Source organism: Anser cygnoides, chromosome 11, assembly GCF_040182565.1.
Source record: "Anser cygnoides isolate HZ-2024a breed goose chromosome 11, Taihu_goose_T2T_genome, whole genome shotgun sequence".
Taxonomy (NCBI): Eukaryota; Metazoa; Chordata; class Aves; order Anseriformes; family Anatidae; genus Anser; species Anser cygnoides.
In genome coordinates this window covers 10,948,633-10,968,319 of record NC_089883.1, presented here as the reverse complement: position 1 = coordinate 10,968,319, position 19,687 = coordinate 10,948,633, and the positions used below count along the sequence as shown (strand labels likewise).

Below are 19,687 nucleotides of genomic sequence, written 5' to 3'. Positions count from 1 at the left end.
TCACAGTATGTGGCCTGTAAGAGCAGAAATAAATGATCATGTCAGCAAGTGGAATCAGGATTAAAGTTACACTAATTGACACCCAGGTAATAAAGAAAGGCAAACAGACAACCCAGTGCAGTTTTGAGTGTTAGCAGTGGGTGGGGTGCAGTCACTTTCAGTCCTAGCTGAGAAGAGAGATTTCCAACAGAGGTATGCAGACAGGTTTTGATGTAAGCTGTCCTCCCCACGGAGTCCAACAGGAGTTTCCTGCTCAGAGTGCCTTTCAAATTCCACACAAGGGGGAGGCCTTAACAGCTAAACCTGGGAAAGAGGACGTCCTTACAATGCACTCACTTCTTTAAGGTATGTTTTCCTCTTGACAAACAGGTTTAAATCCCAGATTTGCCCATGACAAAACACAGCAGCAATACCAGTTGCACCAGTCTGTTCTGCACAACTCATGACCTTAACTTTGAACTAGATACTTTATGCAAGGTTGTTTCAGTTCTTAGTTCTTTTTCACAGAATCACAGAATCATCTAGGTTGGAAGAGACCTCCAAGATCACCTAGTCCAACCTCTGACCTAACACTAACAAGTCCTCCACTAAACCACTTCACTAAGCTCTACATCTAAACATCTTTTAAAGACCTCCAGGGATGGTCACTCAACCACTTCCCTGGGCAGCCCATTCCAATGCCTAACAACCCTCTCGGTAAAGAAGTTTTTCCTAATATCCAACCTAAACCTCCCCTGGTGTAACTTTAGCCCATTCCCCTTCATTCTATCACCAGGCACGTGGGAGAATAGACCAACCCCCACCTCGCTACAGCCTTCTTTAAGGTACCTATAGAGAGCGATAAGGTCGCCCCTGAGCCTCCTCCAGGCTAAACAACCCCAGCTCCCTCAGCCGCTCCTTGTAAGACTTGTTCTCCAGACCCCTCACCAGCCTCATTGCCCTTCTCTGGACTCACTCAAGCATCTCCATGTCTTTCTTGTAGTGAGGGGCCTAAAACTGAACACAGTACTCGAGGTGTGGCCTCACCAGAGCCAAGTACAGAGGGAGTTTTGTGTGTTTCTAGTGTGACTCAGGGCCAAAATCTGAGATATCCAAAGACCGTGGCTGCAAAAGCCACAGGCTCAGTGTTCTGGACATAACACTGGTCTGGACACTAACATATTTAAGGTCTCCTCTTCAAGCCAGATGTAGGTGGAATTTTGGAGAATTACATACTCTGATGCTTGCTTTCTGCCAGAGGGGTTTACCAAATAACAGATAACTGTATTTTCTATCAGAGAACTTCCAACAAATATTTCCTATACTAATACACTTTTCTAAACAAAATTTGCTATTACACTATCTGATACATGAGAGAAGATTAAGCAGGAAAAGCAGTAATCCAAAATGCAATCTTTCCTCATCTGAGATGGTTGGTAGTCACATAACTGAAGAGAGATGTTACAAACTGAACTCGTATATGATGCAACTACATTTTAGAGGTGGTTTCAGCTTAGGAAGTAGTCTAGAAAGCTATCTTTGCCAAAGATTGAGATGGACCATATTTATACCTTTCTTTGGTAACTTGTAGAGTTCAGACTCAAGTTCTTAGAACCAAGTATCCTCATCCATTTTGCATCTTCAACGTCTGAAGAAGCAGAACTACACTATGACTGAGTTCCCACTTCTTCCACCTCGGTCCTTTGCTTTAGTTTGTCTCTCTAAAGAGACAGATGGATTACTCCTGAGTTCAGGCAGAATCAAGCCGTACTTTTGGCACTCAGGGATATCAGATCAAAGTGTGAGCTTTATCCCAGGGCTATCATGACAATATGTAAACCTCAAAGAGCTTCACAGTATATAATGTATGTTCTACAACACAGCAATGTTTTTTGTTTGTTTGTTTTTGTTTAAAAAACCTGTCAGGCATTCCAGAAAATGTCAAATTAAACTATATTTTGCTCAACCATTCCTATTTTGAAAGCTAACATGAAAAAACGAACAGAATGGTACGGTGAGAGAGTTAGGTCAGCAAAGTAAAATTGATTTTGCAATTTGATATCAAAGGTCTATACCCTTTCAGTCTTCTGCAACATTGATAATACTAGTCAACACATGCAGACTGTCATTTGAAACCCATTAGGAGAAATTTTGTAGTGTTATTCATTTGGGTTATATTGGATGTAATAGCGTTACTTTTACATTTATATTATCCCCCACATCTATATAAGACTTTAACAAAAATCATAGTACCATGACAATTTATCTTTTTCTTTGTGAATTTTAAAAAATCCTGCAGATTAGTTGTAGCAGAAAGTAGGTAAGACAGTGGACACTAAAACCTTTAATAGCAAATTCATTCTACCTGTCTCAGACATACATTCTGAGTCACTCCTGGAATGGGCAGGCTGATTTCTTTGGCTATACAAAGAGTCTAAATACTGAACATGAACAGATGACAAATGGAAAATTGAAGTCAGATGAAATTGATTCCATATCTACCTTTAAATTTTAGCAAAAGTTTCGGATTTTTTTTTCTTTAACTATATTTTTAATAGATTGACTTTGTTATTTCATACAAAAGGCAGACAAAACCAGTCCATTAAATGTAAAGAAACTAAAAATCTAAAGAAACTATCCATAAACAAATAAAAACCTCTTAAGAATGAATATAAACTGCTGGTTTTTTACTCATTTTTCACTGATGGCAATAGCAGTAGTGGAAAGCTGAGCTGCTTTGAATCACAAGCATGGTGTGCATCGTCATTCAAAACTTCTGCAGAGTTAAACTGAAAAGAGCTTTGCTGAGTGTACAGAGCCATAGCAGGCTTACACTAGATTTTTTTATTTTTTATTTTTTTTTACATACACATGCAGGGACATGATTATGTGCTGTTTTGTCCTGCCACTGTCTCATGGTACTGGGAAAAAAAATTGCACCTTTACTGAATTATTTCTTTTGGGATTTATGTACACACCAAAGGAATAACTTATTTTCTTAGGATTTCTTTACCTGTTTCAAATTCTTGTATCCTCTCCCTGGAAAGTATACTAAAATGTATAGAATGAGTAGGTTAGTACAAAATACCATAATGGAATAATAATAAAATTATGTCCATACATGTATATTCCTAAATCCATAGAAAAGAGAAAAATAACAGTGAACTGACCTACCCCTAATATTGAAATCATGAACAAATTAAAAATGAGTAGACAAATTGACAGAGACACACATAACTGTGGAGATTGAACTAAAGAGTATACATTAAATTGATACAGTTCCTTCCTCTTTACTACTTCTTGTATTAATAGAACTGTTAGAAATTGTAAACTAATGTTTCTAAAAAGACAATATAAAAAAATCTTGAAGTTCTCTCTCTTGTCTCTGATCTACTTATCTAGTCTTCATCCTCCCTCTCAATCTCTGTGTCTTTAAGTCTAACATTGTACTTAAAAACATGCAATACAGTTTACCACAGGAAAATAAATGCTTCTCCTGGCTCCTGGTTATGTACTGTAGAAGAGTCTGTTATACACTTCTTTTATAGCTCCTCTTTTTTCATATGCCCGACTCTGAATTCTTAGCCTTACTTTGGGAAGCTTAAATATTTCCTGACTTCCTCTGGGAAGATTCTCTCTTGTGTATGAAACTGTTAATATTTCAGGCCAGGAGCTAATGAGTTTTTTTCAAGACAGGAAAAATAATAACAATAGGCTATTAGTTAGTTTTTTATATTCCCAGTGTTGCATATTATAATGCCTTTCATTAGACATTCTGTTTTGAAGACTGCTGTGGTATCTGTATGATACCAGAAAAATTAATTTAGTGATACTGGAAACACAAACTGCCTGGTAAGTAATTTTGAGACCAAGAGAAATCATCATATGTTGGATGTTTTGGCTGAAAAAAAGAAGTCAATTAAAAGCAGTGATAATTAGGATTACAAGCATCCCTCCCAAATAATCTGAAACTAACTTCACATTGTGGATCTTTTTATTGATGATCTCTTGTATAAATGGTGGACTCTCATAATCTTTGGTGCCTACAACACAAACAGATGAGACAGCTACTCAATGCTCCCGTATCTTAATGTCCATGTACAGTTCATATAGAAATGTGTAATCATACACAGTGATTGCTCACCTTTATGTCAGGTGTTTAGCTGAGAGTGAAATGAATCATGTCCCGGTAATTCATTTTTACTTCATATTTGGAAGAACTAGAGAAGTTGCTTAGGTATTGGTGCCCATAATCTGGATATCTAAGTAGGAACAGATGCATCCCATCTGAAAGAAATACTATACCTCAGCAGTAAAAAAGAGGTGACATAGCTTCCTTTCTTTTTTCTTTTTTTTCCCCTAAAAATCCTCTTTCTGCTTTTTATAAAAAGACTTTTAGCCTGTGCTTGACTTTCTGTAATTGTGTATATTTTGCTTAGAGTGCCCTAGAAAACAGTTATTGATTTTTATCCCCTTTTAGCACTTTCGCAACTGTGGTCAGACAGTCATCCATGGGTTTACCACAATTTATGCAACTGAGATAACATGTTTGTGGTGGAATGACTTTCAGGACAAGTGGTGTTTTTCAGTAGTCTCTGTTTCCTATTAAGCATGATGCAAGGATGGATTATAACATCACATGTATCAGGATAAAAGTTTGCATTATTGGAACCCTGGATAGAAAAAAAAAAGATATGGCAATGAGCACCTATTCAGCCATGCTTTCCTCCAAAATTTCCTGGTTTTGTGGAGAACCTGTGATACTACTACTACATGACAAATAAATCAAGAAGATTCTCCAGATATCTTTTCTCTTTATTGTCAATTTTAACTTGTTTCACAAAGCTTTCATTAATCTGTAGTTTAAAAGAATGTATTGTAATTAAAACTTCTTAACTAAACAGAAAATTTCTTTATTCCTAAATCTGAAATCAAATTCTTAAATATTAATTCATTGAATTCTGAATAACTTCTAGGTAGATGGGTAGATGAATATTCATGTATGTAGGTGGATAGACATAAAAAGGAAATGGCAGATGATTTTTTTCCTTTAATGTGTTTAAAATCTCTCTTATACAACACTGTCTCCCCCTGAGTCTACTTCAGTCGTGTAGGCACACACAAAGTTCCTACCCCTAGAAACCCCCAAACTTTACAGTCTCTTTGGCAGCTGGGTCTCCAGCAGTCATTGCCTCCCATAGTCTGACACTTAGATGTACACACACATAAAGGCATGTTTGTTAACCTATGAAGATCTTCTTGGATAACTTAGCACACCTAAAAAAGTCACTTAAGTAATAAAAAAAAAAAAAAAAAAATTTAAAAAACAACACTTTTGTGCTATCTAAGATCTATGGAATCAACATCCTTTGTTTTGTTCCCTGTCTCAAGCCAAGCCAGACTTCTGTCCCTGTATTTTGGAATTGCCTGCTTCTGTGCTCTGAATTAAAAATGACCAGCACTGATGAACCCCATCACTGTGTAGGTTGCCTTTCTGGGCTATAAACAGAAGTGTCTGTCTCCAGGTCAGTTTCCTTTATATAAACCTCCAGCTATATGTTTTCCCTCAAAGGCTTGGAAAGCTACGGTCTTTACCTCTGTCTTCTGTATTATAATGCCTGGGCTGATCAGCTGGGAAAGTATCAGCCCCTAAATATGAGCATTCAAGTCCTTGTTCAGGAGAAAGCTTAGCTGATTCTTGGCCATGCAACACATTTGCAGACTTGATGAAAGAACTGCAACACCAAATACCATGCATGCACCAAATACTATCCAGTAGGATAGCTTGAAAAACTGGCTCTCCGAAAACAGATTTAAGATTAGAGGATGAAGGGCTATCAATCACTGGATTTTTTATTCTAGGAATTACCTGGAAAAGGTAATGAGAGGCAATACCAAACAATGTGGCCTTCACATCTGCCCTGGAAAATGATTTACTCCTGCCTTCCTAGGCCTACTAGCAAAGTCTATGTTTCTGCAGTCTCTTCTCAGGCACAAAACAGTCTATCATGCCCTCAGCTGGAAGGAGCCATGCACACTTGGGAAACTATTGAAATACTTGCTTTTGAAGGCTTCTGGGTAGACTACAGACTCTGGAAACAGGACACTGCAGCTAAAGATGGACTCAGAGGATATGGAAAGCCAAGGAGCTAGGCAGTGCTATTGCTATACCTTTGTGAATGTGGTGGCTAATGCCTGAAGCAGAAAATGTCTTCCTCTCCCTTCTCCCCCTGTGGAATAATTGCCTGAGGTGACTTAGAAATTAAACTTATATTCACATTTTAAAGAAAAAGTACAACATTGAAGAAGCTTCCAGAGTGAAGTGTAGCTGCTCTACACAGAAGTTCTCTAGGCCTCCAACCTCAGATATTGATCACACTGGGGGAACTTGTGTGACTCTAAGAGGAACAGTATGGAGTGTGGAGTGGAGTGGAGACAGCACAGCCAGGCTCTGTGGTAAGAACTTGATTGTTCTTGTTGTAGAATATTGCCAGGCTTGTTGGCGTTGAAATACCCAGTGACTGTAAATCAGCAGAGGATTGCTGAGACTGTGTTTGAGCAGAAATGTGGTTTAATTAACATGCAGGAATGTGATTTAATTAACATGCAGGAATGTGAATTGATTAACAAGCATATCTCGTTCATCTGGCCAAAGTACAGGACAGTTGTTGGAGATTCGCAATTGAACAATGAGCCTGGGAACATCGAACTGTTGACTGCAACTCCTTGGAAATGGCCATCCAGACTATTCCTTATCCACATCCATCTAATCCTTGTGTCTCTAATTCAGATACAAGGATGTAGTGAGGGACTGTATCAAAGGCTGAATGAAGATGAAGTACACATTTTCAGCTGACATGAGTGCATCTCCTTCTCTTACTGCGCATACCTTCACTGGGCTGCTCAGTTAATAAGCAGGTCTTCGACTGATATGGAGTTAATTTTCTTATGCATGAGGTATCTTTCAAATTACTGCAAGTGGAGAAAAGGGGGGTAAGTCTGAGGCACAGCTCATTTCATCTGTCTCAGATACCTATTGTTGATTATAGTCTTACTCCTAATAGCTAGTAGTAGAGTCAATATATGTATGTTTTCTGTTGTTTCTTGTTTTACTGCTACTTGCACCCCTTATTTTATCAGTGCATGAATGCTAAATCTCTTCATGGATCCCTTCTGGCATGTTCCTGAATAAAACTCAAATGTATTTTACTGGTGTCATAATTCCAGGGATATTTTGATTAACAAGGGTAGGACCACACCCTGTCTTTCCCATCTTGGTTTAGTCTTCCAAAATTATATATCAAAGCCCTATACCTTTATTCCACTTATTTTTCTATCTAAACAATAAGCATGGGGTGATACATTACAAGCTATGAATTTGAGTATGCACTCGAAGCATTGCTGCTTGGAGCAGATCTCAAGTACAGTGTAAAGAAAAGTAACTGAGAAAAGAACATGTTAGATTAGCTTCATCCTAATATTGTATCATATAACACTATTTGAGCAAGTCAACTGAGGTTCAGTTGCCAAAAATGGACAGTTCAGATATCCAGTTTTCCTTACCAAATAAATATTCTTGTTGTAAACGAGATGCATTAGGCTTTAGCTTTTGTGATGTTGTATATATCTCCAGGAGTTATGAAGAAAAATTGGTGACTAGTGTACATTGAACTGGATGAATACCCTTAAAATGATAGTTGTATATGATCAAGTTTAAAGATTCTAGACTATTTTTATCTTAATATACTTTGTATCTTTGTAGATGACAGAGTCTGTGGGACCCTCCATAGATCTGTAGAGGACCCTTCAAGTACTGACACTAGGACCCTCACTCATTCCAGAAGCTGACACTAAAGTTCTCAATCACTGGCTTACTGACTTGAATAGCAAGCACTAAATTCACTCACACTGTCCCGTTCAGTAGCTGACACTTATCCTTTCAAATCAGACACACACACACATATATGCCTACAGTCACACCAATTCCAGTCCCAGTACCTGGTTTGGGAACATACACTTCTCCCACCCCAGTGGCTTGGAGTAGGGAACTCCACTTGCTCCAGTAGCTGGCACTGAGACCCCCACTTGCTCCAGCAGCTGGCACCACAGGCCAAGGGTGCCAGCACCACAGGCCACTGGGATGACTCCAGTTGCTGGCAGCCAGTTCCCTCACACCAATACCCCCAGCAGCTGGCACTCTGGGCTCAAAGTCTGTAGGACCCTTTCAGATCCAGAGAGCTCTGACCCCTCCAATTCCTGAATAGGACACCCGCTCGCTCCAGTACCTGGCACCAATTCCACTTTCACACACATAGGTCCCACCAGTAACTGTTTCTGAGACCCGTGCATTCATTCCAATACCCAGCACCACAGGCTGGGGTGCCCTTCCCCAAACTGACTGCAATATCTGACACTGAGGTTCACTCACCCATATCCCGGTCTTGGCAGTAGCTGGTGCTTAATCCTTACAGCTCATGGACATTTTGGAGAAAAAGTGCAAATATACAGAGAGATAATTAAGAAAAGATTTAATGAGAGGAAGATATAAGAAGATAGACTGTGGTGATCAGGTGCAGTGCTTGGCCAGACAAGCATACTGACAGACCCCATTTTACATACAACCAGATTTTATATCCATTTGTTTTTTACCTATCCCACCTTTTGTTCTCCTGATCCCCCTTTTCCCTGAACTCCTCCTCCCCTACCCCCCCCCCCCAACCCCCCCCCCAGGTTTGTAGACCACTGCAGTTTCAGCACTCTCTCAGTTTGGGTATCCTTGGTTCACGATCTTATCAATTGCAAGGTTCATCCTTCCTGGAAATGGCACCTGTAGCTTCTTAGCTCACCAACTAGTGACTGAGGGGTCTTTTTCTTATGATTGTCTTCCACCTTAGAAGTTCTCTATCAGATAACCATTCTGGAACAAACATTCCTACATTGTCATGTGCTCTCATAAATCAGGGTGACTGACCAGACTTGATTCCCATCATTGCCTCCCTTTTTCTTTTCCCTTGTTGCCTTGGAAAAAGGGCCCTTGACCAAATACCCTTAAAGAAGCAGACACTCTTGTTCTACATACCCTTACATAAACAACTCCAGTGCCCTCAGCTGTTCCACAGAATTCTTGTTTTCTTCATCAGCTTCATTGCCCTTCTCTGAATGCATTCCAGCAAATCAATGTCTTCCTTGTAGTGGATCAGCACCCATCTCTGTCCATCCTGCTCAGATTCTGAGGGACTGTTCCATGTATGGAGGCACCGATTATGTTTTCATGGCTGAAGAACACGCATCCATTTCTGGAAAGCTAAGGGAATGGTCTGTGGCAAGTGGAAGTTTAGGGGTTGCAGGGGCAGTCTACAAAGCACCACTGAAATAGTGGTGTCTGGTGGGGTGGGAAATTGGCCTGGGGCAGGCAAAGCTTTATGTGGAGAATCTGGCTACCATCTCTGTGAGGCTGGACTGCTGGGGGCCTGCAGGTTAGGCTAGAGGTGTATCGGGAAAACTGAGTCTGAGGGCTCTGTTTTAGGACTGAGCAGCAGTGCTTGAGGCGGGGGAGCACAGGAGAGGAGGGTAGTCCCACAGCTGGGATAGCAGTGATGTGTAGGCCAGACGGATACCGTGTGGGTGTAGGAGATATGGGACAGGAGTCACAGTGATTGTAGTTGAAGAGGAGCATCATTGGGCCATACTGTGACAGGGAGGTCTGTCCCTTTCACAGACCCTTGGCTGCTTTTTTCCTGCAGCAGCAGGGCAAGCAGGAAGAGATCTTTGCTCAGACACCTTTACTGTGCTGCCTCTGCACCCTCTGAGGATCCTGGGAGTGCAATCTCCTCTTCATGCTCCATGCTGATCAGAAAGAAACCTCAGGCAGGCAAGGGCTGCAAAGGTTGAGCATCCTTGCTCCTTTCTTTGACAGGACACCTCACAGGGGCTGCTTCATGAAAGCATTTTTTCCTTCCTTTCTTCACCTGTAACCATGCTCTGTTTTTCTGCTCTAATCAGCTCCTCCCTGGAGGGCCATTTGGATCTCCTGCAACAGCTCTATCTCTAACAGCCTCAGAAGGCCCCATTAAAACTTCACGAAACTTTACTCCTGTGTTTGACCTTCACACAGTATTTTTCTCACAAGGTCTTGGCAGAGTAAGGACAGTATAAGCTTACTCTTACTTCTGATTCTTTAAGTAATCAGAAGGTATCTAATAGGAGAAGTCATCTTTGAGGAAGTGTTTTGCTAGACTTTGCAATTTTCAATGAACAAATAATGTAACTAGGCTTCTCTTGTTTCTCATATTTAAGACTAACAAAGTTAAATTAATTAACTTCAAAAACTCATCATCTTTCAGTCTTTGTGGTCAAATATCTTGTGGACAGTCTCTGGTTACTTTTTTTCGTTAGTGGCTCTTGTAACGTCTTCCTTCTCACCAACCCTTCCCACAGCAGAAGTAAAACTGCATTGCAACTCCTGTGTGAGCTTCAATGTCCTCTGCTGCTTTTCTTGTGAAATTGACTGGACATGCAATCAGGATGATTGATCTTTGTAGTTGCCAGAACTTCTATAATTTAGAAAATGATTTTATTTATAAGGATTTTATAGTGTTTTGAAGATGACTTTTCAATTATTTTCACGTGACTGGAAAATGTACCAACACAGCAAACACTGGTCACATAGCTACAGATCGACAAATGATGACAAAGTGCACAGACAGATAGATGTGGGTACATTAAGATGAGCAGAAAGATGATTAGGGATGGGAGTTAATGACAACAGTCTTTGTCAATGTTTGTTCAAGAATTAAAATAAACAAATATTTACATATATTGTGGTTGGAAAAAATATTGGTAAGTAGACAAACAAACAAATGCATATATTACTTTATAAAAGGAAAATTTGACAGAAGTATACTTATTACTTGATTAAAACATTATGAATATCTTAGTGTGATACTGAGACAAAGAAGTCATCAAGTACATCAGCCTCATCTCTTGTCACTGTGTTTTCCCCCACATCCAATAAAGGATAGAAATTCTCCTTAGTCCTCCTTTTCTTTGTTATGTCTTTATAAACATATTTTTTATTGTCTTTAACAGCAATAACCAGATTGAACTCCAGTTTGGCTTTGTCCCTTCTAATTTTGTCCCTGCACAGCCTCACGACATCTTTGTAGTCTGCCTGAGTGGCCCACTCCTTCTTCCAAAGATCCTAAACCCTCTTTTTCTTCCTGAACTCTAGACAAATCTGCCTGAAAATAATGAAATGACTGCTCTAATATCTACTTTATTTGCATTTTTTTGTAGTTGTACTATGATTCTGAGTCACTGTGCAAAAGAAAATTGTATGGAAAATCACAGAATGATGTAGTTGGGAAGGGATCTCTTGAACATGCACTGGAACAGACTGTGCACTCTCTGCCCTTGAGCATGTCAACACTTGATAAGAACCAGCCTAGAACAACCTGGTCTGACTTCATAGCTGACTACTTTGGACAAAAGGTTGGACTAGAGACTGCCCAAGGTCTCTGCCTATCTGAATTATCCTATGAACCTATGATTTGTTAATTTCTGTGTCAGACCAGAGTAGTTAATCATTCAGGTGTTGCATATAGGTGGCTGACAAACAGAAAGGAATGCAAAGAAAATTAATTCCATAGTTTTGAATTAGAGAACGAAGGCATCTACTTGCATGCATACCCTTGAGAGCTTTTTGTGAAAACCTCCATTAAAGCAACCTTCAGATAAATGCAGGCTCCTTTTTTATCCTGTTCTCTGTCTACCAGCCCCAGATGGATATCTTGATCATCTTAAGGCATCTTAGACAGGAACTAAATTGAAATCCTAGTCAGTATCATCAGTCTTTATAGAGTGCCATTCATCTTATCTGAAGTGTATAGCTGGGAAGAAAATTAGCTGCCTAAAAACAGGCATTTATTGTCATTGTGAATGCCCTGCAGTGCCCTGAATGGCCTCCACCTGTAACTCTAAAAAGGGGTAGTCTCTGACTGATCCAGTGTTGAGTCTGCTAACCAAAAGATTTATTCTGAAGCATCTAATAAGTCACAAAGATATTACTAATGGTTTCTTTTTATGCACCTGATTTGCTATCCCCAATTAACTGTGATTTATCCTGACTTGATTAAGGTAATGCTCATAACTTCAGGTAGCTGAAGTCAGGCAAGGTTACTCTCACTGCTGTTTGCATTGAATATCTTGTGGCTATGGTGGTAGTCTTGCTATCAAGACTTTTGTGCAATTCTGTCCTTGGCACCTAAGCACATAGGGCTCCAGCCAGGGCAAGTGGAGAAGGCCAGGGTACAGACAATTTGATTGCTTCAGATGCAGACAATAGCAAGAACTCAATGGAGTGCTTGCTGTAGTGTCTTTCTTTAGCAGAACCATGGCAGCTGTATCTCTTAGGCTGTTCTGACTCTTTGCAGTCCCTATCTCTATGTACTAAGGACTTCTATGATTCTATGATTTCTAAACTTGTGAGTCCTCACACAGGCGTCCACATGCAGGGTAGATACCTAAGCTTTCATTTCTGTAAGTAGAGTTTCAGGGGACAAATCAGATGCATAAACATATGGGTCCAAGAATGTTAGGGTCCATAGGTGATTCAATGGAATAAAGCAGCTACTGTAGGAAGATGGCTTCTCCTATGGCTTCCGTGACATGACTCATAATCTCCTGCAGATGCCTTAAGTAGTCCGCACCTACTAATATAAGAGTATAATTTGATGTCTCAACACCTGAAATGTTCCTTTAAGGAGAAAAGAAAGGAATAGTATCCTTCAGTTAAACCATATTAACTATTCATAGCGTTAAATTATTGTAAAAGAACAAAAGAAAATGTACTTTTCAGATACCTTTTCCTCATGACAGGCAATTACACTGTTTCTATTTATGTCAATATATTTGTTTCACATACCACACATGAAACACAGAAAAACTGCAGTGGCATTTATTCTGAATCAATAGACACACCAAAAATGGTCAAGAGAAAAATGAGCTAGCATCTACAGGCAATGAAACACATAAATAATACAGAAATTTTAACCTTTATTAGCACATATGAAACTTATGTATTTGTGCCTGTGCAGTAACAAGAATATAAAATGCAATTCAGATAGTAATTATAAAATTAATAAAAAGTAAATGAAATGCTGGGTAAATAGAGAGGGAAAAAGGAAAAAGAAAAAGAGGAAAGTGAAGCATGAGAAATATGCCAGGAATTATTTTGGTTAACAGTAATAACTGGCTTGAATTATTTTTTATAAAAACAGAAACAACTGTTACTGTAGTATGTTATTAAGATAACCTGCACTGCAATCAGAATATAACAAAGAACCTGGATAACAAGAGTCAGAGTTGAAGTCTCCCCAGCTTACAAAGCATGAAGACGATGGTGTCTGATGACTATTTTTTGCAATGCCTCTTTGAATCCTTTGTTTCTCAAGCCATAGATGACTGGATTCAGAAGGGGTGTCACCACTGTGTAGAGCACAGATACAGCCTTGCTGAGCTCTGAGGATAGGCGGTAGGTGGGACGGACATACATGGAAATCATTGTACCATAGTATATAGTCACAACCATGAGGTGTGAGCTACAGGTGGCGAAAGTCATTCTTTTTCCAGAAGTAGAGGGGATCTTTAGGATACTGAGGATTATAAGTAGGTATGAGACAAGAATCAACAGAAAGCAGCTGGAAAGAACCAGGAGAGAGAGGATGAAGATGACAGCTTCTGTTACAGTGGTGTCTGAGCATGACAGCTTCAACAGTGGAGAGATATCACAGAAGAAATGATCAATGAGGTTGCAACTGCAGAAATGCAATCTGGAGACCATCAGACAGGGGAGAAAACCAGTGAAGATACCAGTGATCCAGGAGCCCACAGCCAAACGAGTATAAGACTCAGCAGTCATAGCCACAATATAGTGCAGGGGTTCACAGACTGCAAGGTATCGGTCATATGCCATTGCTGCCAAGAGGTAGCACTCAGTGGCTCCCAGGGTAATGAAGTAGAAAAGCTGTGCCATGCACCCTGAGAAAGAGATGCTCTTCCTCTCTGCCAGTAGATTGGCCAGCATCTTGGGTACAATTGTGCTGATGTAACAGACCTCTAGGAAAGAGAGGTTCTTGAGAAATTTGTACATGGGTAAATGAAGTCGTGGCTCCAGTGTCACCACTGAAATAATAATGAAGTTTCCTAAAATGGTGAGAATATAAATAACCAAAAACACTATGAATAGCAGGATCTGGTACTGTGGGTTGCCGCTGAAACCCAGTAGCCTGAATTCCAGTACTGCTGTGTCATTTACCATCTTTTGGAAAAATACAGGGTTTGTCTGTTAAGGAAGTAATCAGTATCAGAACGTGATAATTTTAAGTACTGAAGTTGTTCTTTATAATGATTATGTTTCTCAAATAAACATTTTGGAGCAGTATCAAAGTCACTACTGATCTGACCTTCCATTCTGCCTTCTTTCCTTACATCCTGTTCTCTATCCATCCCAAGACAGATTTTTTAACATGTATTTCATGAACTTCACACAGACAGATACAGAATGAATTGCAAATGGTCATGTAGACAGCCACTCTTCACACTTTCACATAAAGATATGTATCTTTTCATAAGGATATGTATAAAAAATTGCATAAGTAGATATAATAGATATCATTCATACTAATGCATGCTTAAAAACAGTACATAAACTTACACATATGAACTCAGACAGAAAAGATCTACTGTTCACTGAAAGAATTCATATACACAATCAACAGTAATTATTACATTTGTGATTTTTTTTTTTTAAATAATGATTTTAAAATACTCATATACATGGTCCTGTTCAAATACATCAAGGTAACACATAACACTTTCAGAATGCTTTGCTATGGCAGGATACAAACTTCCACACAGATTCAACAGCGGTAATATAATTTCTTGTTAAATACTGTGCATAAAGATAAAATTCCTGCCTCAGGAATGGAAACCATAGTGAATAAACTATTATTACAAGTTGATTAGACACAATGCAATTCATAAGAATAATCTCAATTTTCCATACCCATAATAAAGCAGATTCATATAGTACTTATCTACTCACTTACATATGAACCACTACACGTAATATTGAATATGTGCCCGGTTTCTACTCAGACCTTTTCCAAACTACGAACACATTAGGTACTGATGAGGTTTCAGTTTGTGTTCAGGTCCTTCTCTCAGATTGGATTCGTCAGTAACTAACATGTTTCAGATTGAGGCACACTTAATGACAGTACTGGAAAATCGATTACCTGATGAATTTAGTCGTCCTTTACTCTGTAGTTAGAGTTTTATTACCAATCTCCTACATTGACTACAACATCACGTTAGATAGAAACCCTTCTAGATTCAACTACCTTTTGGTCAGTCTTGACTTTTATGAAGACAGGCAGACACAGACAAAGGTGGAACTGTACCAAGCATTGATTTCAGTCTTTACTAAGCATCTCTAGGGAGTAATGCCATGGGTGGAGACACTCCGTAGAGCACCCTAGCTACTACTGCAAGGCTGATGACACATCTACAGCCTGTCAGTAGGAGGAAAACTCCCTTTGTAAAAAGTGCATCCAGAATTCACCAGAAACATTATAGACGTTTCAGCTAACCAAACCATGCTTTCTGAAAAAAGCTCAAATGTAGCAGCTCAAATAACTGTAAAATGAAATTCTATTGTGAAAAAGAAAATAATTTTGAAGTACATAAAAATAATTGAAGATTTTGCTCTGGGACATTTTCACAACACATTTCATCCAGGTTGTGTCTTTCTACTGCATCTTCTGAGTGACACTTTGGGAAAGCTCTCTAGGCAAAACATATGTTTTGCTGCTTGTTCACCACTTATGGGCTTTCAAGGCTCATCTTCATAATTTCTGATTGCCTTCAAAATGTTAAAGGGGAAAACTAAAAAGAAAAATAAATAAATAAAAAAGGAACAAAAAAGACTTTTTGCTAACTTATTTCCTATTTATGTTTTTTTTTTTCTTCAGTCAGAAGGTATCTAGAAAGAGTAAAGCATCAAAACATACTTTCTTATTTCTTCAAACATTTTTTTATTTTTTTGGAAATGGCAAGCTTACTGATGAGGGAAACTTTAAAGAGACTTTTCTCTTGAGTTCTTCACCTCCAAGTAGAGTTAACAGTACAAAAGAGATTCATTGGAAGGCTGCAATGAGGTCCTGTCCAAACCTTCTCTTCTACAGACTGATAAAACTCAGTTCCCTCAGCCTCCACTCACAGGGCAAGTACCCTAGCCACTTGGACATCCTGTGGCCTTCCACTGAATTTTCTCCACTTTGTGGATAATTAACTTGCCTTTACTGTGAGGCTCAAAACTGGAGGCCATTTCTATATGAGACCTAACAAGTGCTGAAAAAATAGAGAGGGATAATCTCTTCCCTCAATCTACTGGCTATGCTACTTTTAACACAGTCCAGGTACTTTTGGTCTTTACTGTCAGGGAGTACTTCTGGGTCATGTACAGCTTGTTGTATGAGACTTCTGCAAGATCTTTTGACCAGTGTTTATCCCCAGTCACTTAGTTCATTTTACTCATCCCAGATTTGGTGAACAATGTAAGGTTATGGAAAACTCCAAAGAGATCCTTCTCATTCTAAGATAGCTTCTTGAAGTAGAAGAATATAGCTGTGAATGCTCCTGGCAGGCAGTTTGTGTGGGGCAGTTCCGGCGGGGCAGGGAGGAGCGCAGGGAGGATCCTCTCCTCCCTTTAACACCTGCCTTTCTCTTCCTCTCCTCTCCTCTGGGAACTCTACCTTTTATAACTTAGAATTCACCATAGTGAGCACCCATCGCAGCGGCCAGGTGCTGTCTCCTGTTAAGCTTTTCATCCACTAGAACCCCCAAGTCCTTCCCTGCTGCACTGCTCTCATTGAGTTCTTCTCCCAGTCTGTCCTCATGTCCAGTATTTCCCTGGCCCAGATGAAGCACTTTGCACTTGGACTTGTTGAACCTCATTAGGTTCATGTGGGGCCACTTCTCAAGCTTGTCCAGGTCCCTTTAGATGGCATCCCTTCCTTCTGTTGCAAACTTGCTGAGGGTGCACTCAATCCCGCTGTCTATGTTGTTGATAAAGTTATTAAACAGTACTGGTCCCAAGAGAGACCCCTGAGGGATACCCCTCATCACCAGCCTCCACCTGGACATTGAGCCATTGACCACCACTCTCTGGGTGCGACCTTCATGTCAACTCCTTATCCACTGAATAGTTCACCCATCAAATCCATATCTCTCCAATTTGGAGCCCAGGATGTCATGTGGGACCATGTCAAAGGCCTTGCAGAAGTACAGGTAGATGACATCGGTCAGTCTTCCTTTGTCAACTGATGCAGTCACTCCATCGTAGAAAGCCACCAGATTGGTCAGACACGATTTACCCTTGGTGAAGCCATTCTGGCTGTCTCAGATCGCCTCTTTGTCTTGCATGTGTCTTGACATTGCTTCCAGGAGGATCTTTTCCATGATCTTTCCAGGCACAGACGTAAGGCTCACTGGTCTGTAGTTCCCCAGGTCCTCCTTTTCTACCCTTTTTTAAAATGGGAGTCGTGTTTCCTTTTTTCCAGTCACTGGGGACTTCACCAGACTGCTGTGACTTTTCAAATATGATGGAGAGAGACTTGGCAACCACATCAGCCAGTTCCCTCAGGACTCTGGGGTGTATGTTATCAGGACCCATAGACTTGTATTTGTTTAATTTCACCAGGTGGTCTCAAAGCCATTCTATGATTCTCCGATTCTATGATTCTGTGATTCTGTGATCCTTGTAGGTCACTTCTAAATTGGGATATTCTTTGATTCTGTGATTGTACGGGGTCTGGCTGGGATGGAGTCATCTTTCCCTTCAGCGGCCCATACAGTGCTATCCTCTGCACTTGTAGCTAGAACACTGGTATCACACCAGTGTTTTGTCTATTGCTGAGCAGTGCTGGCACAGCATCAAAACTGTCTCCAAAGCCCCCCAGAGCCAGTAGGTAGGCAGTGGGCAAGAAGTGGGGAGGGGACATCACCAGGGCAGCTGACCTAAACTGATCAAAGGGATATTCCATACTGTATGGTGTCACACTCAGCAATAAAAGGTGGGAAGGGAGAAGGAGGGGAGTGGCTCTCATTATGAAGAAATCTGTCCTCCCAACCAACCACTACACATATTTAGGCCCCGCTCCCTGGGATATAACCAAACATCGCTTTTTGATGGGAAGTAGGGAATAACTTTTTTCCTCTCTCTCTCTCTGCTTCCACATGGCCTTTGCTTGTTTTTTTCTCTCTTCCTAAATTATCCTTATCTCAACCTCTGAGCCTTTTTTTCTTTCCAGCATACTTTCTACTTTCTTCTCCCTCTCTGCTTCTAAGGAGGGGGAGTGAGAGAGCAGTTGTGGTGGAGTTTAGCTGCTCAGCAGGGTATAACCAATACAGTGATCACCTCACAGGGACAGGACATACCCCTTTTCCCAGGACCATCCCCAAAACTGTCCTGCAGTTCCTCCTTTTTCTTACAGAATTTCTGGCTTGTGTAGGCTGGGGAAAAAACAGAGGAAAGCAAGCAAATTGGTATTTGTCACTGAGCTCTAACGTTTGGTATCTATGGTATGCACCAATTTCTGAAGCTCTTGCAAAGAAGCCAGTGCAAAGGTTGAGCTGAATCCCCTGTGTAGGCACCTTTGCAGGCTGGGACAAACGGACAAAGTCTTACACTTCATAGGTTCAACAGAAATTTCCTGCTCACTGATAGTATTTCCTCATCTCACATAACATTTTACCTACAATCTGTTTTCCTGACGGGCAGGAGGAGGAGGGGTATATCTGTTGTGTTGCATCCTCATGTCCATCATTACGCTGCCAGAGAAGAATTTTCTTTTTTTGCCAAATCCATGCCAACATAGGGAAGCTTGTAAGGAATTGTCCCTTTGGCAGTCCTGCCTGCCACTCTTAAAGACAACATCTCTGGGCAGATGCTTCATCTGTCAGTCCTAAACCCTGTCAGTGTGCAGCTGTCCCACAGAAGTAAGAAGGATCACTGCTCACCCTTGTAAGAAAGAGTCATGAGGTGAAGCTGTCTATGGGATGAGGTACATAACATCTGCACCATGCAAAGATCCTACTGCTATCAGAACAGAGTTGCTGGAGGCTCTACAGCTCAGCTCTGCTCTTCAGCTCAGGGATGCTGAAGTGTAGCTCTCTGTTTTAGCAGGGTCTATGCCACATGGCCCAGTCTGGTCCTGGAGCTACTTCACTAGCTGGAGGATGTTAAAGAGCTGCTGAGGACAGCATCATGCTTGGGGAGGGAAGGGGGTGCAAATGCTTGGCACTACCTACAGGGAAATTAGCTCTTGCTCAGGAGCCAGAGAGGAAAGGAGGCAATACAATAGAAACTGGGTGCTGTGAAAACAATCTAGCCTGATCTGGTTGGGTGGCTGAGTCACTGAATACTGCACAAGTGTAGTGTGTCTTGCTTGACTAGGAAAAAAGGGGGACTGCTTCAAGGGACGTTTATAGTCTATGTGGCTTCACTTGTGCTTCTGTTACTTGGGATGCCTAGGAAACAAAAACATAACTGCTATTGTTCTCCACACTTGTGTGTGTGCTTCCGGGACCCAACCACAGATATGCAGGACTTAGAGACATCATAGAAAGGTCACATCTTCTGGACAGG

General features: G+C 40.5%; 1 protein-coding gene across 1 annotated transcript; it reads right to left on the bottom strand.

Moving 5' to 3' along the window:
* Window positions 1-13,213: 13,213 nt before the first annotated feature.
* Window positions 13,214-14,507, bottom strand: LOC106043353 (olfactory receptor 11L1). The gene has a single exon (XM_013192766.3). It carries the CDS (start codon window positions 14,294-14,296, stop codon window positions 13,358-13,360), a length of 939 nt encoding a protein of 312 aa, XP_013048220.3. The 5' UTR covers window positions 14,297-14,507; the 3' UTR covers window positions 13,214-13,357.
* Window positions 14,508-19,687: the final 5,180 nt, after the last annotated feature.